The sequence below is a fragment of the Myotis yumanensis genome, unplaced genomic scaffold (assembly GCF_028538775.1).
Source record: "Myotis yumanensis isolate MYYU_CA2020_CCGP unplaced genomic scaffold, mMyoYum1.0.hap1 SCAF_2, whole genome shotgun sequence".
In the NCBI taxonomy this organism is placed as follows: domain Eukaryota; kingdom Metazoa; phylum Chordata; class Mammalia; order Chiroptera; family Vespertilionidae; genus Myotis; species Myotis yumanensis.
Window position 1 is genome coordinate 131,609,815 of NW_027223753.1, and position 18,442 is coordinate 131,628,256.

At 35.5% G+C, this 18,442-nt stretch overlaps 1 protein-coding gene across 1 annotated transcript in view; it reads left to right on the forward strand.

Moving 5' to 3' along the window:
• The first annotated feature begins 1,329 nt into the window (after window positions 1-1,329).
• EPHA3 (EPH receptor A3) overlaps window positions 1,330-18,442 on the forward strand; it is a 365,189-nt gene continuing 348,076 nt past the window's right edge. The window contains exon 1 of the mRNA XM_070406036.1: window positions 1,330-1,491. Within this exon, the coding sequence (XP_070262137.1) occupies window positions 1,398-1,491 (94 nt within the window). The 5' untranslated portion in view covers window positions 1,330-1,397. The remainder of the gene's footprint in view (window positions 1,492-18,442) is intronic.

The following is an 18,442-nucleotide window of genomic DNA, read 5'->3' on the forward strand; positions in this document are numbered from 1 at the left end:
GTTTGCAAAGCCTTATTTAAATTGATCTTGACGTTGTTGACCTTTCTTTACTTTCTGTAGTTGTGCAAGGAATGTAAGTCTTGCTTTGTTGTTGTTGTTGTTTATTTACTTGTAAATGATAGATGAATGGGAGGATATATTTGAGCAATCATCTTTTGTGGGATGCTTTCAAGACAAGTGAGAATAGTTTTTAAAATATGAATTACCCAACGATTTTGCTGAAATACATTGCAACCATGCTGCTCAACAGGGAACTGGAAATCAGAGAGACCATTGATAATTCCACAGTGCAAAGTGAGTGTGAAAGTACAAGGACACTATGATTTACCCGTCAGATTGGTAATGTTAAGGAAGAACAGTTTCCAACTGTTATCAGATTGGAAGTGGCAGAAAGCTGAATGAGGAGCTGTGAATTATTCAATGTTTATCTCCCAGGTCCCAGAGATCCTGATGTAGATGGTGAGGGAGGGGGTAGTGATGTGCTGCCAAGAGCTTCAGGTTTGGTTTGTATTACTTTTATATGCACGCACAGCACAGAACAAAGGGTGGACGCTGACCTGCAGCTATTCCTAGGGTGGGCTTGTTCACTTCCTTAGGATAAATGGTTACTTCTCAGTTTGGAAAAGCCAAGTGCACCCTCTGAGCACGGAATCGCTGTGCCAAATCTCTTTAAAAGCCCTGGTAGCGCTTGGTGTGAAACTGAAAAGACTTCCTGATCCGGGGTGTGTATTAATGTCCTTATGTCCCACAAAGGACTCGCGGAGCGTGATCACACTGAGCATAGTAAAGACATAATCCCAACTTTCCTTTGAATTTTACAATCATCATTGCTTTATTTTATTTTTATTTTTTTAAGTAAAAGGGTCCGTTCTTTAAATAAACATCTCTCTGGCATTTCAGTTTCTTTTCCACTCATTCTGCTACATGACACTCCTATGGGGTTTTCTGGTTCTTCATGGAATTAGCCTACAGAGCATGCACAGCAAACAATAAAATAGCTGCTTTTCATTGAAAATAAAGAGGGGGTGTTTTCCGCTCCCCAACACTACTCTCCACCACTGCCCCATCACACGTTGTTGCATTTCCTGCCGTATTGGCAAGACGGCCCCCACCCCCGCCTTCTTCCTCCCCAGCTCCGTGTGCTCCTGGGCGGATTTGGAGCCCCCGCGTGCAGTCCGGTCCTTCAGCGTTCGCTTCCGTCGGCACTAGGACCCAGGGAAGTCCCTGAGCGAGGTCCGCGGAAAGGCAGCCAGACTCCTCCTTATCTCCAGTGTCAAACTTGACATCAGCCTGCGAGCGGAGCATGGTAACTTCTCCAGCAATCAGAGCGCTCCCCCTCACATCAGTGGCACGCTTCATGGAGATATGCTCCTCTCACTGCCCTCTGCACCAGCAACATGGACTGTCACCTCTCCATCCTCCTCCTCCTCCTCCTCAGCAGCTCTGCTCTCAACTGCTTCGGGGAACTGACTCTCCCGCCGTCCAATGAAGGTAAGTCCGCCAGGTACCGGCGCTCGGCCCTGCCCCGCGGCTAGTGCTCCGCAAAGCACTTTCTCACCGAAACATTCCCAGGTCCTTAAGGTGCTTCCGAAAAAAAAGGCAGTTTGCTCAGAGAGGAAACTGAAGATATGTTTTTATTTTCGGCTGTCTCTGAAAACATTTTAAGTGATAATTTTGGATTGCCTAAGCCTAAAATGTGTTTTTAATCGGATACCAATGCAAACGACTACCTTGTTTGACAATTTTAAGCAGAAAGAAAAAAAAAGTCTTTAGTTTTTCAACCCAGGATGTTAATTGTCAAAGAGCCATGGCAGTATTTTATTTTCTAATTATGACCATGTAGTACTCTGAGAAGTTTAAAAGAAAATTTAACCCACCTTCTCTAGATCTTTTAGTAGGTTTTACCATAATGACAGGTTGTTCCTACTTAGGATCATGGCATTTATGAATGAACTAAAAGGAAATTAGAGTTTGTAGAAGCAGAGGGGTGTGTGTGTGTGTGTGTGTGTGTGTGTGTGTGATATTTATATTGCAACTGCTGTATCAGTGATGGGTATCCTGCCACACAATGCTTTGCTCCATGGTACAGGTTCTAATGAGCAGCATATGCCACATTAACATAAGTAATATTTGCAGGAATTACAATAAGCTTAGGTTGGCTGTTCTTTGTTTAAGGGCTTATATTTGAATAGGAGAATGTATATAAGGAATAGTGAGAAGATCCTGGGTAGGTATAGTAAATAACTGAACAGCAAATTAAGAAGGAATGTTCATATGCAGCAAATGACATTTCCTTTATGTTGGGTTATTTATTTTCCTCCTAGTGGAAAATAAATATGTCTGTTTTTAATGAATTAACTTGCAAACTTAATATTAAAGACACAATGTTTCCTATAAGATTGTGGACTTAATAGATGCATTACCTTTTCTCTCTAAACCTTTTGTGATATTCCTAATTGCGAATACAATCGCTTACTCATAAGACAAACTTCTCTGAGTAATTGATTGCTTTAAAGCAACACTTACAACTTTGATTTTCCCTTAATCATTTTAACCTACAATGGTATTTAGTAATTTATTTTGCAGTTTAGCAATATTGAACAATTGATGTGCAAATACTACATAATATATTATGTCACACACTAAAAATGTATTGTCAAGCCAATACTTTGTATATTGTATCCATTATTATTTTAATAAATTCAAAATATTTAGAAAATTTAAAATTAAATATAGACATTATCTCTCATATTTAGTGACCTACTTTCATTGCTAATAGAGTAGTTTTATTTTGTTCCTTCCTAAGTGACTGCCTTTATCAATTTGGCTGATTTCATTATATTTTTGTGTGTCTTTTTAAAATTGGGAACTTGAAAATTCTAAATAAAGATAAAGAAAATCATGTTACCTGCAAATGACTTTTCTTTTAAAATCAAGTAAATGTTTATTTGAAAGTAATTGTCAATCATTCTTCATAAATGAAAGGCAAGAGCAGTCATTTATATGACGAATAACATATCAGTAAGTTAAAATTAGTGTTTGTTTAACCTTTTACTTTCTTTGAAGACATTTAAATATTCACAATAACTAGAATAAATAGCAAGATTATTCTCATATTACTATGATAAACTGTATTTCTCCAGATGAACTATTTATAAACTATTTAGATCATGGATTTCACTGAATTAATAATGCACAAGGATATAGCTGAAAGTCAGTACCTTTCAGTGATTTGCAAGAGAAACAAATATCCTTTAAACTTATGCACACTTCTATAAAATTAATGCATATCAATTTAACAGAGGAAGAATAAGCAAATGCAAATTGCTTTTAATCCATACCTTGTGCAGGTCTGGGTATATAATGCACATTATTATATAGGCAGGTACACATTAACAATATGTATATGGAAATGTAACTGTACTCAGAAAACTGACATAATTGCATTTAGTTTGCTTGGGTAAAAGTTTATCTATTCATTGTTCATGGGATTATTATTTCCAGATTGTGTCCTATGGGTAGTGTCTTCTTTCCATTCTGAGGTCATAAAGGAAAGCTTTGAAAATTTAAATGGAGTGATTTAACTTGGGTAATATTTGAGCGAGGGTTTAAATATTAATACAATAGCTTGGGTCTGAGGAATTGAGATGAACAACATGAAAAGGGAAAAAATCCAAGTGTGTGCCAAGAGGTCCATGTAATTCTGCTAACAATATCATTTGAACAGAAAGCCATCCTTCTGAAATGTCACATAGTGAGTGGGTGGAAGGACTAATGATAAAATGAATTTTCTTAATATAGCTTCCTAATATAAATTTTGAAAAAAAAGCATAAAATACTAGCTTGCATTAAAATGCTATGCTAAAATTATATGTCAACACTATAGAAATTTGATTAGAAACTTGCTAGTAAAATTTACTAAAATTTATTTGGCAATCTATCATGAAGTTAGGCATGAGAGAACAAAACCAATCCGTTGAGTTAATTGCTAGGAATCTTGCTATTGTGTGACTTTTTCTTTTTTAAATTTGAGATTCTGATAATCAAATATCAATATAGAAATGCATGGGCCCATGATAAGGAAAACAACTTGAAAAAAGTTTAATCTGAACTTTTCTTTCCTGGATTTAGCTACAAATAACTTTCTAATACGTTTTTAAGAAAATGATTCCAGGGAATACATTCTATTTGCTGTCCTCCTCAGTGATACTAGATCATTCATAATTTCAGTGAACACTTGAATTAAGAATTGACCTATATATTGAAACAGAAACTTTATAAAAGTTGCATAGAATTTTATTAAAATCTTATTATGTCTGTTTACATAACAGACCAAGAAAAGACTCCCAATAGGAAATCAGCTACTTTTAATGACAAAATAGGATTGTTAAAACTATGTATTATTAGAAAAGTTCCCATCCCAGATAGATGATATAATGGTAAATAAAAATAACTTTGAAAAGAGGTTAAAACTTGATATAAAGTGAAGTGTTTACTACTATTAGTTCAATCTCTTTTAGCATTAGTACTCTCTTTAAACACTTTTATATTTGAAGGAATCTGAGGCAGAATGCATGGCTTATTCATCAGCACATAATATAGTAAATAATTTTCTATCAAACAGTATTTATAAATTAGATTAACATTTACCCATAGAGCTCTTTACATTGGAAATGAGAGTTTTCAAAATGAAAGAGAATAAAATTAAATCTGCATATTTATATACTACTTATATGGGGAGACTTTTATTGAAGTGGCTGGGATACCATTTCTATGAAATGTATTTCTCTGAACATAAATCTTCTAAATACTGGAGGAGACCATGTGATTGTTAAAGCTTGGAAGTAAGACTTTCAGATAAACACTGCATGCTTCCCTTTGAATATTAGGCAGACATTAGAGAAAATAAACTTTTAAATAATGAACTTTTCCCTTTTTAAAAATTACTATGAATTGGCATCAGTTTTCACATATAAACACATCCTCAAATAATGTATTGTGATTGAAACATTAATAGAGAACTAAACTATCATATAATCTTTATAGGTGTTTTTTGTTTTTGTTTTGTTTTTTGTGTGTGTGGTGTTGTTTTTTTGGAAGAGGGTTTACATTTGCTTTTAATAGCATGTCATCATGCTACACTAAATAATTGAATGCATTACACATTTTTGTAATTTAATAGCTCTTCTAAAAGCTCTCCCTTACCTCCTCCCCAAGTTATAACTGTGTTATTTGCCCGGAGGTAGGAGAAACCTTAATTTCACTATTTTATAACCCACAACAGTTAACACTTGACCCAGGTCATTAACAGGATTATCAGCAAATTTGTTTAAGCTTTTACTGACAACCTGAATTGCTATGATAATATTTTGATTGTGCCGGAAAGAAACTTCTTATAACCTCTCAAAATCTACAATGAAATTAATTCATTCTGAATCTATATCTTCCCAAAGACTAACATTGATAATGATGATTCAAGAGAGGAAAATATCAACTTTGATACTTCATTCTCCTCACTTTTATGTTTCATATATCACACCACTGTAGTCCTTGTCATAAATGACCAATTAAATACTTGTTTAAGTAGTGAATGTTTTGACAATAACAATATATTTATTAGTACAAACTTATTTAATGTAACTATCAACACTTTCAATTTCATATTTTTTATTATTGATGGCATAGTTGGTATCATTTTTCTGCCTATTTTAAGATATAAAGTCAAATGGATATATTAATAACTAAGAAGCAACTGGAACTTTTTATACACACATATAATAAAACACCATTGCCACGTGTTAGATCATGGTTGCATTTATATAATGTTGTCTTTTCCATGAAACACTGGAAATTAGGAGCTACAGTGAAAAGCACTTCAATTTAACATAAAAGTTTTAAACAAAATGTACATAATCGAAACTTTAAAAGTGTTTTTTAAACATTGTTAAATTTGTTTAGAAAGTTTCATATGTAGTTTTTTTATTTGTATATAATTAGGGTTTGCTTCTTGTTCATTTAAACAATTTAGTAGTTTCACATTGACTCTTAAGAAACTTATCTTTAAAGGATGAATTTAGTTAGATTTTTTATCATGTTTATATATTATACATATTTTAATACTCAAATGTGGGTGTGTTCTTAGGGTTCTTCAATTTAAATAGTTTATTTTCTCACAATAACTTTCTTTATTAAGATTCCTAAATATTAAAATTGTTTCTGAAACTTTGAATTTTTCAGAAATAAAATACTTGCAGTTTTTAAATATCAAATAATCAGTTACATATGCAAAGGATCTTTAAAGGCAAAACATATTTCCACAGTATATTTGATTTACTAACTTCAACGCAAATGGAAACAGCAAGAACTGTTCTTGAGAGGTACATTTTCCAAGTCATAAAATCTTCCAGAAAATATTAATAAAACTTTCCACAAATCATCAGAACTTGATAAGTTTTTACAGACATTCACTTACTAAAAAATCTGTGATGTGGGTTACCTTTGATTTTAGTCATTTTCCAATGATTTTGTTTGGCATAAATACTAGATGTAAGGGGAAATAAGTATTTCTTGGAAGAACACTAAGTCTTACAAATCATATTCTGTCAGGATTCTCAACTTTGTTTATTTTTAATATACACATTTTTCCTTTAAATATTTAATAAGCCTTATTCTTTTAATTTCTGTTAGATAAAAGATTTAGAAAAACAGATGCAGGTGTCCCCTTTTAGGTTCTGTTTTCAGAGATCTGGATTTTATCACCAGGGAGGGTCAATGCAGGGCTCTTACCAAGTGCACAAGTAACTTTCCACAGATTTTTCAAATAAAGGGTTGACTGCTGGTGTGAACCGTTCATTACATTATTCATCCAGGTATAGCAAAAACCAGCATTTGAAATTTATTCCTAGAGGACTTGAAAGGCTCAGAAAATTCTTCTGTAACGACTTTAGAAATAAAAGTAATGTTGTGACATTTATAGAATGCAAAGGATTCCAAGCCACAAAACAATGTAGGAAGACACTCCCGTTGGGAATCAGGGAATGGGCACATGTGTGCCCCTTGATGTCACTCTGAGGGTCTATTACCAGCTGCCTAGTATCAGGTAGTTCTTGGAATCTGTCAGGAGGTTTTCTCCTGGAAAAGTCCACACATCAGCAAGTTTTGGTTTGCTCACACCAGCTTTCTTTGAAATAAGAAAAGGTGGTCGATTACAAAGCAAAAAAGTCTGCAAGTGAAAATAAAATAAAAAGTTGATTGGAAAGATGGAGAGGTAGACAAGTGCAAAGGTTCTAAACCCAATGTATTATATAAATCTTTTACTTAAAATAAAAACATTTATCACTTAAAACATCTGGCTAATCAATTTTTATTAAATCCCAAAAAAACCTGCACACTTAAAAAGGGGGTAGGGTTGCATTCGTTTCCCCTCTCAAGTTTATACACTTTTGATTTTTCCCCAGAAGAAAATATTTTATCTGGGAAAGTTTTAAAAAGAGCATAAGCCAAAGAATGCTTCCCCCTTTGGATGCCTGGGCGAATACATGTGGAGGTTGGAGGGAATCAAAACCAGTTCAGCAAAGAAAGCCTCCAACTTGGAGTGATGTTGTTAAACTGGAAGCCCTGAGTGTGCAACTCCCTCCCTCCCTTCATTTTCTAAACCATGTCCTGCTGTTCCAGTCAAAGCAAAGGGCGAAAATCCACATAATCCAGATCAACTTGGTGAAGTCAGAATAATAGGCGGGAAGGAGGGGGGAAACAAGCAGGCAGCACTGTACAAAGTGTGGTGAGGAATCTTAGCCTTGGACAGGGGTGGCCACAGGAGGGGAAGACGGCGCTCTTTTCCCTCGCCTTGCAACGCCCGCAGTTGAGTGGGCTGCAAAAGCGTGGCCTGAGATGTGTCGGCACACAGCGAGGCTGTAAGGGGAGCAGTGACGGCACTGTGGCTGCTGAGAGAGGAGCAGGCGCTCCTCGCGGCCACCACCGCCACCCCCAGGGCGTCCTAGCCACCACTCCTCCGCCGCGAGGACCAGGCTCGGTGTTGCGGAGTGGGGTCCGGCGTCCCCTAACCATTTACCACTTTCTCTCCCAATCTGATTAAAGCTCGGATCATAAAAATCCCATTCCGGGCCCGCGCCCCCGGCCCCAGAACTCCGGGGCGGCGGCGTCTTTGTGCGCCAGTGTCTCAGCGCCGGTGGCCCGCGCCCGTCGCCTAAGTGCTGCGAGCTGGTCCGGGCTCCTCGGGGCGGGGGGGTGGGGGGGAGCGCGGGCGCACGTGGAGCCTCTGCGGCTGCGGCTCCTCCCTGACGGCCGGTGAGCGGAGGTCTCAGCCGGGGCGGAGGCTGGAACCCGGGCCGAGAGGGCGCCAAGTCCGCGGAAACGAGCGCTGCGAGGAGGCGCGGCGGCGAGTGGCAAACGCGCGCCCTCTGCCTGCAGCCGGGGAGCTGCTGGCGCTGGGAGAGGCGGGAGCCCTGCCACATGGCGTCCTCACCTGTGGTTCCGCCCCACGGAGAGCGAGCTGCTGGGACCCGGCACCTCGGATCTTTAAGCTCTGACCCCAGATCTTGCCCCCGCCCACGCACACACCCGGTCGGGACCAGCTTGACAACCTGAGGTGGCCCGGTCTCCTTTCAATCTTGGTTCCCTGCCCCACCGTGTGACAGATGGAGGAGAGTATTGAGGGGTCCCTGGAACTCCCTGCAAAGTTGGGAAAGCACCTCTTCCTAGGCCTGCTCCCTTGGGCACAGGGGAACGCCTGAGACTTCCAGTTATCCTGCTTGCTGCTGTCTTATCAGACCGCTTTGCTATTTTCTTGATTTTTCAGTTTTCTTTCTAACCACCTATTAATGCCACCTGTTAAGCCCCCTGAGAGCTAAGGGGAATGTTCCATGGACTTTTCTCCATGCACAGTTGCGAATGCCCTCTGTTCCTCAGCCCCATGTTTCATTAGCACATGATTTTCTGTCTTCCAATTTGGGCCGTAAACCTGGAATGGGCCACAAAGGGTTTCTGGGAGCAGTGTCATGGTGGTAGGTTAGTAATTGGATGCTGCTGATATTCCTGTGGTTGTTTCGGAAATTTGTTTCTCATAGAAGATAAAATTGTGGAATCCAGGGAATTCCAAAACTAAATATGGCCTCAGTGTCATGCCCAATGTTGAGATGATAATTGCACAGAGTTCTGCTGGTTAGAAAGAGTGTACCCTCATGTTACCATTACTACTGGATTTCATTTAATCATGAGAGCAGCCTTAAAATAGGTATTGTGGCATCTTCTACTGTTAGAACCGAGGAAAGTAATCATGGTGAAGCTGTAACAACCTCTCTTATCTTTGACTTTTGATTTTAACCTCTCATGTTTCTTCCTGCATAGGAATGCCTGTGAATTAGGAGACATTAGTCCATTCAGGAAAAGCACTTGCTTCTCAACTTTAATCCTAGTGACTTACACGAATTTGTCTTGTTACTTCACAAGAATTAGAAATTCACAGAGTTTTGGAGTGAAATATTGTACTTCAATGTACTTTTAAAAAAGTATTTCAGAGATTACTTAGACACTGAAAAGTATGTACATTTATGTTATGGTTATCAGCATGGGTGGTAGACACACTAAGAAAATGAAGAAAATTTGATGTGGACAGAGGACTAGGAGAAAAATGTTTGCGATGTCTTTTCTCCACAATTTGTTACCTCTGTCTTTCTTTCCTGACGCTCACACATTACTTTCCTCACCCTGGAAAGTTTTTGTCAGAAATTCCATACACAGAGATTGTGAGGGAAATGTCAGTATAACCCAAATGTTATCATTTAGGGTTTTATATATTAAAACAATATAAATTAACTATTGGAATTGTGATAGAAGTCAATAATGGGGGGCAATAGAACATGGTCTAAATGTAGACTTTAGTCCCTGTTGAAACTTTTTTTTTCACTTAAAAGATAATTACAAATTCCTTAAGATGAGAAAGTAAATTATAAATGATTTATCTCCCCTTTCATAAAAACACTTGTCCTCTAAGCAGAAGCATTGTGAAAAGGTAGCTAAAACAGGGTTTTGAAAGGTAGCAAATTAAGCTGGGGGCAATTATATTTTTCACGTGGGTATTTCAGCACATATGTTTTGTATTAATTGCCGCAATAAATTCTGTTAACCTGGCAAAGAGCAAACATAGCATATTGATGACATCAGACTTCCCAATCAGAAAGCTGCTTTAGTATCTTGCTTCCTTCACTATAACATGCGAAGGGAAAATTTTTAAAAAAGTGTTTTCTAACGTATTATCATTTATGTTCCCAACAAGTTACCCAACCACTCAAGCTATTGGAACATTCTCTATGAGCAAAAGTGTTGGCTTAGCAACACGCTTTTTGTCTCTTGCTTCCGCAGAGTGAGAATCAATTACTAATTTCCCCAGTTTTTAAGTTTTTATTCGTATTTGAGTTTGTGGAACTCTCTCAAATAAAGAGAATGCAGACATGCCTTGCCTCATGTTTAAAACAAAAAATCTTGATTGATTACACAGCAGGATCTCAAAGGAAATGGAACAAAGGGAGAAACCTAGGTCAATTTTATTGCTGATAAGTCTAATCAATATCAAAATGGTTTCATCTTAAATTTGTTATATAATCATTATGGCAAGGTTAGTTTGTTTTTTTAAAAATAATAGTTAAGAAAGAAACATGAATAAATTCCAGGTCTTGTGAAGAGTAACACCCACCCCCAATTCCTACCCTCTTCCTCCCTGGATACAAATGTAAGGCTTTAAAATTAAATGTTTCCCAGTGATAAAAGTTCATCCAACCAATATTGAATTTAGAAATTTCCTATCTACCTCAGGGTGACTAAGGGAAATGGAAAACCGTTTCACATATTTATTTCCTGATTTTCAAAACTAATTTAGCAATTAGTGAAAGTTTATAGGTTTTAGGAGGATTTCTTTTATTGCATATGATAGCAGTCTTCACTCTGAGAAGTTAGGCTGAAAAGCTGAGTTGCTTCCATGTGGATTATCTACATAATCCTCTGGGTAAGTAGAATACCACTCAGAGTTTAAAGTCTACTTGCAGAACTGTGTGTATGTCACAATAGTATTGCCCCTTACAAAACTGAACTTTTCCTACATTGTGGGCAAAATTTTATGGATTAATATATACCGTTTGAAATAAAAATTGTTTTCTAAGCTGCAAATCTGTGGTGAGAAAAAGTAAAAGCAACCTTTTTTTCCCCCCGTCTCTGTCTAATCTTGTTAATTTTCTCCAACTGGACACTCAATCAACTTATAAATATTCAAAGATGGCATAAAGCTAGAGTTATCTCCAAATTGAGTTTTCTTTTCAATATGTCAAAGCTATTCATGGTAGATTTTGCATATTGACAGAATGTAAAGAAACAGAATGTTACAATCACATAAACTTTAAGTAGAAATTAAATTGGGTTGCTATTTTATCATGCAAATGTCATCGAATATAGCAATGACCAAATATTAAAAATGTTTTCAAATAAGCAAATAAAGGGAATGGTATTTTTTTCTTTGTTTACTGTTACTATGTGGCTTGTCATAGATAAGCTGATACTCATTTACATTAGATAACTCAAAAAAGATAAACTCGCATTTTATTATGGTGTTCCTGACATTTCTGATCTGAAATTATAATACTTTGATAGTCTTTTTTTTGTGAAAAAAAGATTTTCTGTCAAGTTATATGTATTTCACCTGATTGGACATGTTAGATAAATCTAGGCTGAAATTAATGGTTTTTGGGGGTAGAGCTGCTTTCCTTACACATTTGTTCATTGAATAAAGAAATATTTTCTTACCTTTGCTTATAAGTTGTGTCCAAAATAATTCTAAATATTTCAATATCTTTGAAAAATCTACATAGAATTAGAGAAGAAAACCTAAAAAGTATATAAAATTAGTGCTATCCTTTTAAATTTCCTTTTTCAAAGGTGATCCTATGGAAAACTAATTAAGAATAATTTATTTGATGTTTGGCCCCAAATGTGGTAGGTTTACTTATCTTACCCTGTTAGTGAAAACTTCAGAATCCTAAATTTAATTTCAAAGGGACAAATGCAAAGACTATTAGCATGAACCAAGAAAAACAGTTAGAAAAAAATGCACTCAACTTTCATATTATTATAACTTGTTGTTTGTATTTGTTTATTTACCAACTCTGGCATACCTTAGTGTTGCTTACATACTGGATTTTGGAATAGAAGGTTATAAGGAATGGTATAGTCTATGCCCTTGAAGAAAACTTAAGAGGGATAGATGACCAAAAAATGAATACTTATATAAAAACCATGTTTTAGGATAGATAGGAAATTATTAAAAAATAAGATATGAATCATCAGAGAAGAGAGCAGTTAGCCTCCCCAAATTAGGTGCTGGGATATAGGGAAAATGTATAAAAGTTACCCATTAGTAATAACAATAATATATTAATAATAGCAAGGGAAAAGAGATGAAATACGCATAATTTCATGTGGTGGAGATTATTATAACTCAGATTTTTTTAACTGAAGGTATCTAGCAAACTTTAAAAATAATTTTAATGAATGCGTAATGAGTATATATACAATTAAAAAAACACTTTGAAAGAACATTCAGTAACAGCTATCTTAAATAAGCATATATCTAAGCTTAATGTAAATAATGTGTGAGTACATGCATGCACATCTGTGCTTGTGAGTGGATTGGAAACAGATTATTGAATATATATATATATATATATATATATATATATATATATATATAATCCCTGAATAAAAACTTCTGTAAGTGCAACTCATAATGTTACTGCACTACCAAGAAAAAACACAGTGAAGGTTGTCTGAACTCTGCCTTCTCTAACTATCTTTAGTATCACCAATACTAAAAGTTTGATACTTTCCATTGACAATCTCCTCCTAGGATTGAAGGAAAAGGGCTAGAGTTTTAAATTAAAGCAATAAGCACGTGTCACCTTATTTGATCTTTTGTGGGTGTTTATAAAGGCCCACAGTAATACATTGAAGAGTTTGTATGTGTACATCTATACCTGTAGACACCAGTCATGATGTATGATGTAAAATCCAGACATAGTTATCCTCCAGAATATGATGAAATCAAAACTATATACTGACTTTAATTTTCTAGAATTTTAAACCAGTTTATCTATTCTGCAATGAGCTTCTCTTGAAATAATAATAAAAAACACTTGGTTTTTTTTTTGCCCTAACTGGTTTGGCTCAGTGGATAGAGCGTCAGCCTGCAGACTGAAGGGTCCCAGGTTCGATTCCGGTCAAGGGCATATACCTTGGTTGCGGGTACATCCCCAGTAGGGGGTGTGCCGGAGGTGGTTGATTGATGTTTCTAACTCTCTATCCCTCTCCTTTCCTCTCTGTAAGAAATCAAAAAAATATATATATTTTTTAAAAAAACAACACTTGTTCTTTGATATAAAAATATCCAGAGAAGATTTTAAAATTGAAACATTTTTATCACTACCTTTTTGTTTTCTATGCTAAAATTTTGAACCCTCCTATTTAAGGGACTTCAAGTTATAAAACAAATAAGTCATGGGGATATAATGTACAGCACTGGGAATACAGTCAATAATATTATAATAACTTTGTATGTTAATAGGTATTAACTAGACATCATGGGGTTCATTTCTTAATGTATATAAATGTTGAATCACTATGATATACACCTGAAACTGATGGGATACTGCATGCCAAATATACATCAATAAGAAAAAAAAAGATAATGCTATATTAGAGTTGGTCTATAGGCCAGTCTGCCTATTCTATTCCATTTTCATAGCCATCTGTCAAAAATTGACTGAACATATAGCTATCTTTTAGTACTTGAAGATTGGTAATCAAGATTTTAAGGTAACTTGATTAAAATGTATATACCAAGACATCTTGAATTTATGTTGTAAAGGCAAATGTATATGCTAAAGTTTGAGCACCTATTGTCCTGAATGATTTTTCATATATTTTCCTAATAGGATAATATATTTTAATTTTTCCTTTTTAATCTGTCAAAAGTCTTTAAATTAGAAACATACAAGCCATTCTGTTATTTCTAGAACATTTTAAAGAGCAAAAATGTGTTGAAAGTGTACAATGCTTACAAAATCATTAATGTCTTACTTTTAGTAACTTTTACATTTTTGGGAAACACATTTCACTTGTCTTGTCTAAGTGATTCACAGTATCACTTGATAATGCACAGAAACAAAGAGACCTGTTATTCTAGGGACTGTTATGAAAGCTGAAGTTGTTAATGAACTAAAACTTCACTGAAAGTAGAACATTCCTACGCATTTATGTGAAAGGATTATTTCATTATAAGAACACACTCCCTAGTGATATTTTGATGGCTGTTTTCTCCACAATACTATTAATATCAGAGTGAACTTCAGATTTCTCTGATTTTTTAAAAAGAAAAATTTAACACTTTAGAAACAGTACAGGTTTACATTTACTAAAGGGCCCGGGTTTCTATTCAAATTTTAGTCTGTGTTTGTTATTTTCTGGAACCACTCTGGTCTTGAAAACCCAGACATTTTACTGTGTGACTGTGTTTTGATTCTAAGGTGTTATCCCTGCTGTTGGCAAAGATTGAGATGAGGCAGCTAATTAAAATGTGTCCCCTATTTAGGACCTGTATAAAAGTAAAGCTAAGATTATAGCCCAGGAGGTAAAGCTTATAAGAAAGAATAAGTTGATAGTATGTCTCCTTCTCCAGAAATCTGCTTATAAATCATAAATAAAGCATGAAGGTACCATGTGACAAAGCAGATTTTTCACAGAAATGTTGAGCACACCAAAATGTTTTCTTTAATTCTGACATATAATTTTAGTTGGTCATTTGATAGAGAAATGATCATAAATTAAATATCCATGAAACAAAATGCCTGTTGAGTTAAATTTAACATGGTTTACATGCAGGAATTTTTGTCTGCATACAAATGATACAGACATACCTCCTTTTATTGTGCTTCCAGATGTTGCATTTTTTAGAAAGTGAAAGCAAGTCTCCACCAGCACAAATATTATCACTCATTTTATTGTGATATTTGCTTTATCGAGGTGGTCTGGAGTACATCCCCCAATATCTCTGAGGCATGCCTGTAGTTGATTTCATTTAAAAACTAAAAACTTTCTTTTTGTAATTTTTAGTCTATGAAATACAATAGTACAATGTTTTAATTATGTTTAGGTAGGAAAAAAGTACAAACAGGAAGTCCATAGGAGCAATTAAACTAAGATTATGTAATCACAGTAGATAAAAGTTATGTTGAAATATGTAAGCACACTAATAAAGCTTTGACTTCTCTTAGTATCCTCTCACTGGCATACCGAATTGTATAAAGTAAAAATGAAAAGCAGAACTTTGGTGCAGTCCTGTTAGAAAATACATCTTGATTTCTTGATTCCATATTATAGTTGACTAAGGTAGTACATAGAGAATTACAATGACGAGAACAGAATTGATTGCCTCCTGTATCATTTTCTTCTATTCGTGACATTTAAGCATAACCTAGAAGCAGATTAACCCCCCTGCTATCTGTAACCAAGAGCAAAGCTACTCTTTCTATCATAACAGAAAATGATGAAAATGATAAAGATAAGTAATGTATAAGAAATGTGGTTTGGACAATTACAATGATGTATGAACAGGAAAGGACATGTCATTATTCTTTAGTAAAAGCAAGACGCAATCAAATCATAATTTTTTTTCCTGTGGTAGTGGTTTTGTGGTCATTTGCAATTGGCTTTAAGACACTGTATAACTGAAGGTTTTACAAGAAAAGAAATACTTATTATTGTAAAAGTAGCAACTTCTTCAGCCATTAAACCCTACTGTTCATTTTGACATGATTGTTTGATATATTTTTATAACTTACTTTTTCATAAAATACAACTAAAGCATTACCACAAAGCATATTGATGTGTTACTAGATAATTGAAAGGATCTTCCACTTCAGTAAGAAATTGTGGCATTTAATTTAATTTTATTTTTATACCTTGTCATTTCATTTTTTATTTATTTTATTTTAATATATATTTTTTCTTGTTGATAGTATTATAGATGTCTCCCATCACCCCCTTCTTGAATGATAACAGCCCCCCTTCTCCCCACCTCTACCCACCTCCCTAGGTCTTCACCCACCCTATTGCCCATGTCCATGGGCATTTAATTTTAAAAATTATTTTAGCCCTGTCTACATATTTGCACCACTTAATCTATAAGATATTTCAATCTCAGTCTTTCTAAGTGGACAAATAGTCACTATGAATCAAAACTTTGAAATAGTCTTGAAAAAATTGAGGTGTGTTAATGATTCTCTAAGAGTAAGAACTTTAGAAATTAATACCTAAAGTTGTTAATATGTCCTTACTAAATGGCATATTATTAACTGGGAACATCTGTTTCATGACTGTGTTCTTTAAGAAATATCATTGCATCTTTATTAGTAAGAAGGGAAGGTGGTGTAAGTCCTTGGTATGCACAATTACTAGTATGACAGTGTCAGTGGAAATGAGTGAAGGAGTGGACATTTGATTGTACCTCTCCGTTATGAAGGAGGACAGAAAAGGAAGGGAAAGCAAGACTCCTGGGCATCTTAAATCCACAATCCATCTAATTATGAAAAAAAGACAATGAAGATTGGTGGCAGTAAGGTTTCCTCCTTTCCAGAAGTACTAACAAACCACTTTGAACCAATTTACTCTATATTTTGCTCTTCTTTCTCCACTCCATTCTACACCTTCTCATTCCCATCAGACACCACTCTTCCTTTTGTCCAGTAAATCTCATGTTAGTGCTCACCTGAAAACCAACTTAAGGAGTTTAAGTATTTCCTTATCATTTTCATTAATGCATCATTCACCTATTTATTCATCTTTTCTATTTAAAAGCAATAAGACTAGATAAAGTACAGTGTGTGAAGAAACCCAGATTCATATACATTCAGAATTCAGACAGTTATTTCCAAAAATAAATTTTTCCAAAAGCGCCTATTTATATCTTAAGTGAAATAGAGTTTAACGTTTAAAAATGTGTCCAATTTAAATCACTTTAAGAAGGTCCTGGCCAAGTATCTCAGTTGGTTATATCTTCCTCCCAATGTGCCAAGGTTGCAGGTTCTATCTCACTCAGGGCACAGGCAAAAATCAGCCTAAGAGTGCATAAATAAATGGAACAACAAGTCTCTCTTTCTCTCTCTCTCTCTCTCTCTCTCTCTCTCTCTCTTTCTCTCTCTCTCTCTCTCTCTCTCTCTCTTTTTCTCTCTCTCCTCCTTTCTCTGAAATAAATTTTTAAAAGTAATCTATGACACATAACTCTTTCAATAGAACAAATTCTGAAATTAATTAAATTATGTTTCCAATTATAAACCAACAGTAATTGAAAATCACAGAATTAGAATATGAAATCAGATAAAGAATAGTTTATATCTTTGACAAATGACCTGATATGAGGCAGTCATTAAGGAATTAAGCTATCCATATATTCCCACCTACCTTTACCAATAATTTCCTCTCTTTTTGTTTACATTCATAATTATAAACTCAAATTTTTCATCAATTGAAAATAATCTCCCATATTGTAAATTGTCATTAAAACTCAGACAGAAATATAGTATTTGTACACCACAATTTTGTGTGCCACTTCTCTCTGCCCTGACAATGAATAATAATAACACTTAAAAGATTATGGTCAGGTCTACATGTTTTTACGAAAGAAAAGCATGAGTAACCAAAGTTCTTGCCTGTATCAGTGTAGGGTTTAAGTTGTATGGGAAGGTTAGATTTAGTGCATCCAGAGAAATCACTCACAACAGGAAGCATTCAAATTCCATTAACATTCCCTTCTTTCTATCTCAAATATGCTGCACTCATACTGTAATGCAACAGATCACAGGAGATGAGAGGTTTTTATCCTTGAAAGTCTCAGTATAGCAATAATCCACTTTAAAGTGACTAGAATTTTAGATTGTGTTGTTCTCATTTTGCTAAAAACAAAAGGCACCTTATAACCTCAAAATAGGTACTTTTAAAAAAGTGTTTTGATGTTACTGTTCTTTTCTACTAGGTCATATATAGAATACTGATTATAAATACAATTCAAAAGCCCAATGAATTAATTTTACAAGAACATTGAATCTGTGTAGCATGTTATAAAGTCAGTAGCTTTAAATACATTTATATTATTTGACTAGAGGCCTGGTGCATGAATTCATGCACAGGTGGGGTCCGGCCAGTCCACATTGATGGGGGCCCATTGGGCCAGGCCAGCAGCGGGGAGGGGACACAGGAGATTGGCCGGCTGGCCCCACCCCCAATTGGGGTGGGAGGGCCAGGCTGGCCAGAAGGGGAAGTATGGGAGGTGGGGGGGTGATCAGGTCCTTGATCAGGCCTGTTGGCCACTGCAGTGCATGTCATAGTG